Here is a 7135-nt window from a genome sequence, read left to right as displayed (position 1 = left end):
ACTGCAAGCTCTCTAATATAGACTATGTAGTTCTAGTTTGTTGAGTTAAAATCCTGTTGATGCTTTCAAACACTTTATAAATAAAATAAATACATCACTTAAGTTGTCAATGTATTTAGCAATGCTGTGCTAATTCTCGACACTGTAAATAAACAAACATATTGAAACATTGCAAATCAAACAGAAAGAATATCAAGAATATCCTAAGTTTTCAAAAGTGTCCTAAGTTTAGCACGGATGTTTTGATCCGCAGAAGTGAACTTTATAAATATTCCACAATTAAAAACTAGCAATGGTATATTGCCATTCCTGAGTTTTGATTGGTTAACAGGCAATGGTATATGAGCTCATATACCATTGACCACAAATAGGGTAGCCGATACGCGTCAACGAAAGAGAGCTAAAATATTGCAATTCTTTGGGCGTTTTAAATAAAACAATTATCCCACTTGCGCTTGTTGGATATGAGATCGTTATAGCCAACTCGGCGCATCTACTATCTCATATCCAACGCGGGCTCGTGGAATAATTGTAAAATACTTTATTTTGCGGAATTCCGCCTAACTAAACTTTCGCTCACCAGTCCTTCCAGACCCCAGTCTGATGCATGTTGGTAAGATCATGCGCACAAACATTTTCTCTGTCCTGGTTGGTCCACCGAAGTTAATCGTGTTCCCACACAGCTCTTTCAGTGAACACTGTTCCTTCATCACATGCATCAGTCGCGACGCCAGTTTGATCACGGTGTCCGCGAAAAACTGGGGCGGGGATAAAATTGGCGCGAAAGGCGGGTTGGCGGCCACTGACACAGCGGCCGCGGCGCGCTCTTGTAGAATAAGGCTTGTACAGATGCTAACTAGGGTCTGAAAGAGAACATGTGACATTTTAGAGTGAGTGGAAAAAAAGAAAAAATGGAAAGGAAAAAAAAAAAAGATGGAAAATGAAGTATACGGACAGGTTAACTAGCAGAGTTAAATCTAGAGTTATAAATATGAAAGGTTCAGTTAATAGCTTGTAATAATGCTTAATTTATACTTTTTCTTAAATTGTTTAAGTGACAGAAGCTTAATGTCATCACTGATAGCATTTCAGATGTTAGCGCCCTGGGCCCGGTTGTTCAAAGCACGATTAAGCTAATCCAGGATTAGCGTGAAATTTGGTTTCAATTTTTTAACATTTCTTTGAGGCTTTCTGTTTATATTATCTCTCCCCCGATTTTGACGTGGACCAATCTCAAACTTCACAAAACATTAGCTATGGAAAACCCTTCTTAACAAGAGAAATTAAAACCTCGATCATCTTTTAATCCTGGGTTAGCGTTAATCGCCTTTCGAACAACCCGGCCCTGATGTCTAATATTAAAGATTCCATAATTTGTTCTGGTTTTGGGTAAAGCATAAGTCATTCTAGAGGAGAAATTTGTAAGACAACGTTTCAAAAATCACAGCAACAAATCAAAATACGAGGCGGTAAGACAGGGTTGGGATTTGGAAAGGACCAAATCTATTAAATTCTTGATGCATTTCGCGTATAGAACCCATCGCCAGAAATCGCGGACATTAGAGTCGGCGAGTTTTGATGCATCGTACATAAAGCGTACGTTAGAGTTGGTAATTGCCGCTGATTTGAAAGCCTGACTTTGGGCTCATATACATCGACGATGATACACAAGAATGGGGCCTACATAGAATATTTTGTGTAGTAGGAAAACCACTGGTCCAAAATATTGCACGATAATAAAACTGCAGCAAAAAAGTTTTCAATTGATGGCTCTTGCAGCAAAATTGGAGCAACGAAGGCTGAAATATCGTAGTTTAAAGACAGCGGAGTTTTCGATTTCAACGGGACTGCCGCCTGGTGTTTATATTATGCGATTTTTTATGGTTTTCTAACGGCAAAGATAATCATCAAATCTAATCGGAAGGAGATGTAAATCGTTTGGTGAGTTAGATTCATGCATAGTTTTATCAAATCTGCTTGCACATTTTTTCGATCACATTCAGTTTGCCGATAATCCCGGTTTATAAACTTTAAGTTTTCGGTTTTCGCCATACATTCCTCCTCTACGCCTTATAATTTTGGTCTCAAAAACTGTTCACAGAAAACGTTCATGAATACAAATGAAATTCGAAGTCTGCACTTCAATTCTTGTACAGTGTGGTACTTAATACACAAGTCTATTGTGTTCCGCTTGCACATTTTTACATTTTCTTTGTAATCCCTGCGTTCGCTTCTACGGTCATTGTACCGCAGGACATACTTATCGCGGACTCGAAGGTCCGCCAGCCACCTTAACATATATCTTAACGTCTGGCTTGACAAATTTTAACAGCGGTAGTTTTGGCGGGAATTCGCTTACTCCACGACGGAATGTTTGACCGCTGTTTTGATGATAATTTTTTTGGACCGTAACGTAACTTTTGACCAAGAAAAACTAGTCAGTGGACTACAAGCTGAAGGAATCGCACTAATGTACAACTCCGAAGAAGAAAAGCAGTTTGTTTACCTTCAGACATGGCGAAGCTGCTATGGATGGTCTTTTACAAAGAGTCATGTGAAGTCCTGTAGCGTAAAAACGCAAAGAATAAGTCAGAATACTTTTAACTTTTTGGCGTTATTATATTTCTTTACGATTAAAAAAAAGCAAAAACAGAAGTCATACTCGTTAAAACAAATCGGTCGCGTTAATTTGTACATTTCCGGCATATCCATAATAACATAACTCTATTACGACATTTTTTGTTTTTATCAACAAGGATGTTAAATAATATTAATTCGCCCCCCTTTTAGCCCACCCGGTAAAAGGATTAGAGCAGTTTTCAAATGATTGTTGTAAAACCAAAACCAAAATAATCACTCCGGCCAGTCACAAGGACGCAAACAAATCAGTGAACCAATCAAAAACTTGAAGCAAATACATGTCACCGACACGAAGCGCGGCAAAAGGTGCGTGAGCGAGAAATGATTGGTTTTAGTTTTACTCCCAATTGGATGAGAAAGTTGCGTGTTCTAAACCAATCACTAAGCGTGGTATATTGTAACGCAAAGCCACAGCAAGCGCAAATTGCTTTCGACACTCAGCGAAAATCACTCTAACCTCAAAACTTACAACTGATAACAAATCAAATAAACACTATCTTATTTGGGCAACTACTCCAAATCTTAGTAACTGTATTCAGTTTCATGTGCATAGAACAAAAGAAAAAATTCTGAGACACTGACTCAGGATTTAATTTTTTCACATTTTTTGACAATTTGTCAGCATTTAATGTCTACGGAACATTACCTTTTAGATAAACTTCAAGGGATTTCCAATCGATGCACCTCTGCGAAAACAATAAAAGAGATTATTTAAAATAGATACGTTCTCTTTGAAGAACGCAACTGGAGTCATTGGGACGTCAGTACACATTTCTTGCTACACAGCGGTTCTTACCATGAGGTCAGGCTTGTTGACGAGTTTCTCGAACATTTTGTTGACTCTTTTGAGGATGAGCAACATGGCGGTATCTAAGGCTTCTGGTGATCCTTTCAAGAGTGGTAGCGCATCGGTCATGTATCTGCAATATTACAAGGGAAAGTATGTTCTTACTATAGTTGAAAGGTGTTTAAGGTCCTTCTCTGAAATAGAACCTGCGCTGAGATTTTTGTCAAACTTTGCCTATTGGTTTTTTATCTTACAGGAATTAAATAATTTTTTACATAAAAATGGGTGGAGGGAGTTCATGCCCGAGCATCAACAGTAAATAGTATATACCGTAATGATTCGATTTAGCGCCCTCCTTCCAATAAGCGCCCCCTTCCGAATAAGCGCCCCCCTTCGAATGTGTTTTTGTAAATAAGCGCCCCTATTCCAATAAGTGCTCCCATTCTTATTAGCGCCCCCATTCTTATAAGCACCCCTATTTTAATAACTGCCCCTATTGTGGATAACTGGCCCTACTGAAGTCAGTGACGTCAACTAGATAAACTCCTGACCGTTCACCGTACAGTTCATGTATATATTTACTGTTAAAATGAAGAACTATTTTAAAAGTAACTAAACTTTTAACAATTTCTAGCTGTTACAGTTCCTGTTATTATAAGATACATTTGGTTGTTTCTCAAAAAATTAAATAAGCGCCCTGTCCCGAATAAGCGCCCTGTCTCGAATAAGCGCCCTCCCTTGAGGTGCCAAAAGTAAATAAGCGCCCCGGGCGCTAAATTGAATCATTACGGTATGCAATGATTCGTAACCATTAAATTATGTTCTCGATTGCTTGATTAATTCGCTTAATGCTACGGAAACCTGCAGGGGCGGATTCCCCCCCCCCCCCAAAAAAAAAAAAAAAAAAAAAAATCAGAAATCGGGGGCTGAGGATATTGTGGCGAGAGCACCCCCCCCCCCCCACTCCCCGGCCCCAAATGAAAAATTCAAGTTCGTGAAGTACTACTAAACCCGCCCCTGACCCGGATAACCTCCGGCCTGATAAGCCACTAGGCTCGAACGCAGATTTTACTAAGGCAATTACATGCAATAGGCCTAGGTTGGATTCATGCTTACGTTATAGGGATAGGGTCATCGGTTATTGATGGACCAGTTGAACAAAGGCATTTTTTATAATTAGATTTTTGCCGGGGTTTGGCGGGTCAACGTGGTGGTGTAGTGGTAAGGAAATAATGCTAGCAGGCCAGAGGGTTCTGGGTTCGATCCTGGGTGGCCGACATGCATTTGTTTTCTTAGCAGAAAACAAATGGCATCGAAAGGGATCTGAACAAGGGCGAGGCCGTGATGCTCGTATTTTGCGGCTTTGTTGTCAAACAAGATCGCAGATAAGGTTCGTTAAACCAGTGTTACAGAGGTAAGATATAGTGACCTACCGTTTCACTCCAAGACACGATAACGTCACGGGATCATAAACTGCCAGCTTCAGCAATGAGTAAACAATCTGGGCGAGAGTCTGAGACATTATAACAATAAGCAAACGAAATGGTAAAACTTAGATTTGGTTTCCATTTTAAGAAAAAAAAAACAGATTTACAATTTCACAAAACATAACACTGCTCAAATAAAACAAGTGCCAACAAGTGTTACGTAAATTTATAAGCTGTTACAAGATAAATAGGCCAAGAACAGAGGGAGCCTTCACTGGGAGGGGGGTGGGGGAGGAGGGGGGATCAAACTACAATCGGCGTCAAAAGTTGATGGAACACTTCAGGTAAGAATACAACCCTCCTGGTTTACATCTCTCCCTTCCCCTTCAATGTCGAGTAAAACAGTTTTATAGTGTCAAAATTTGTTCGCAATATCGACATAGAAGTAGGCGGGGGCAGTTTCTCAACAACTGTGACGCGGAACGGAACTTCCAATGATGGGCCTATAACCAACCAATGGTGGTGATTGTGGTGATGGTGGGGGAGGAAGGAGGTGGAGGGGGGGGGGGGGAGGGGGGGTCACGGTGAAGCGTTTGTAATTGGAAAGGATTAACGGGTCTATGGCATTGCTGCCAGGGGGCTTTTAACCAGACAGAATCTGCTACCTGTCAAATACTAATCCTAGGGATTAATATCGGGAAGTACCTAATACCCTACAAAATGAGACTGCAACTGGGGAAAGAGTTTCTGTTTGGCATACAATGGTCCCACAACCCGGGGACGTTAAAAGCGTGATTACTGTGGTATGCCAAAATATATTTTTTGTCAGGTAAGCAATAATAACTCTTACATTCACACTGATGCTGTCCAGCAATTCAGGGACAGTGTACCGAGGTGGTAGTGAAGCCTCCTCCAGCTCCTCTAGTCGCGGAGCACAGATGCGGATGTAATCTGACACCAGTATCAAGAGCGCGTCTCTTGGCTTGCGGAACTCCTCTAGCGCCTGCATTACCTCGTCCTTCTCCTCCTGAGCCCGCAGTCTCTCCAGAAATGGACGCCTCCCTGAAAAACATGAGCGAAATCAAGCAACTGGCGTGACCAACACTAGCACCAAATAAGGGGTGACGTGACGGATGAGGTATTTTTTGAAAAGTGAATGTTAGCACGGGAAAAATAAATTCAAGCAAGCCCCACCTGCTAGAGAGGTTATTTTGGTAAAGAATATTCTTACCAAAACCAATGCTGAAAAAAATTCTTACTCAGAAAAATCCCCCCCCTCCCCCTCAAAAGTGTGTCGGTCTGAACCATACACGTTTTTTTGGTTTATTATTATTTATCTGGTGTACTTCGATGTCAAGATGATTTTGTACATCAAAATAATACTAATTATTTCAAAATGGGTGACTAAAAACTGTAAACCTCAATTTAACAGAAGATAATTTAATTTCCTATTTTGTTTTGAAGAGAAGAACCTAGTCGAAGTCAATAAACCACAGTAAGCAAAGGTTTGGAGGAGAAGCGGTGGCCTAATGGTTAGCCCACTGGACTCAGGATCAAGCGGTCCGGGTTCGAGCCCTGGCTGTGGTCCCTTGGTGTACAGATCGGTACCGGCAAATTAAATGCCGAGGGAAAGCCTGCGATGAGTTGGCATCCCGTCTAGGGGGGACTAGAATCAGTTTTCGCTGTAGTTACTTCATGTCACTGAAACAAGAGCCGGATTAGCACTGGCGTGATGCGCCACGGACATGTGATAAGTATAACTTGCGTGGCTCTGGCACAAAAATGGAACAACAAAGCGTCTCAATAGCATGGCTTGAACATTCATTTAGCAATTCGATTAGACGCATTTGGAATGGTTTACCTATTGAAGTCCGCCAGGCTGAAGATCTCGCCTCTTTTAAGTAATTACTGTCCGAATCAAAATTACCTATAGAACAAAGCTGCAGTTGCTCTTTCTGTTGACTGTAATTTTTAAAGACCTTTTTAATCGTAATTTTAGGTTCATTTTTAATTGAAATTGTAATTTTTTAAAGAACTTTTTAATTGTAATTTTATATACCTTTTTAAATGAAATTGTAATTACCTTTTAACTAGAGTTATATTTATATAGATTTCTATTTATTAATACCATAATCACAATTTTGTACATATGCGCACTTTTTACCTTTTTAACCGAATTTTTATTTGTAATTTTAAAACCTTTTTTTATTTCATGAGAGCGTTTTAACGAGCTACGGCTCCTAAGCTCTTCGTGGCTAAATAAATTATGTCTATGTCTAAG

At 40.2% G+C, this 7135-nt stretch overlaps 1 protein-coding gene across 1 annotated transcript; it reads right to left on the bottom strand.

Annotated features, from left to right (window-relative positions):
* Positions 1-501: 501 nt before the first annotated feature.
* LOC144639540 (protein unc-80 homolog) lies at positions 502-5916 on the bottom strand (the record flags this gene model as incomplete). The annotated part of the gene is made up of 6 exons (XM_078498834.1): positions 502-863; positions 2507-2562; positions 3287-3326; positions 3437-3560; positions 4861-4940; positions 5705-5916. Coding segments are annotated over 6 exons (815 nt in total), but the record flags the coding sequence as incomplete, so codon positions are not given.
* Positions 5917-7135: the final 1219 nt, after the last annotated feature.

This window comes from Oculina patagonica, unplaced genomic scaffold, assembly GCF_052425735.1.
Source record: "Oculina patagonica isolate OP01 unplaced genomic scaffold, crgOcupat unplaced1034, whole genome shotgun sequence".
Lineage (NCBI taxonomy): Eukaryota > Metazoa > Cnidaria > Anthozoa > Scleractinia > Oculinidae > Oculina > Oculina patagonica.
This window is presented reverse-complemented; position numbering and strand designations above follow the sequence as displayed.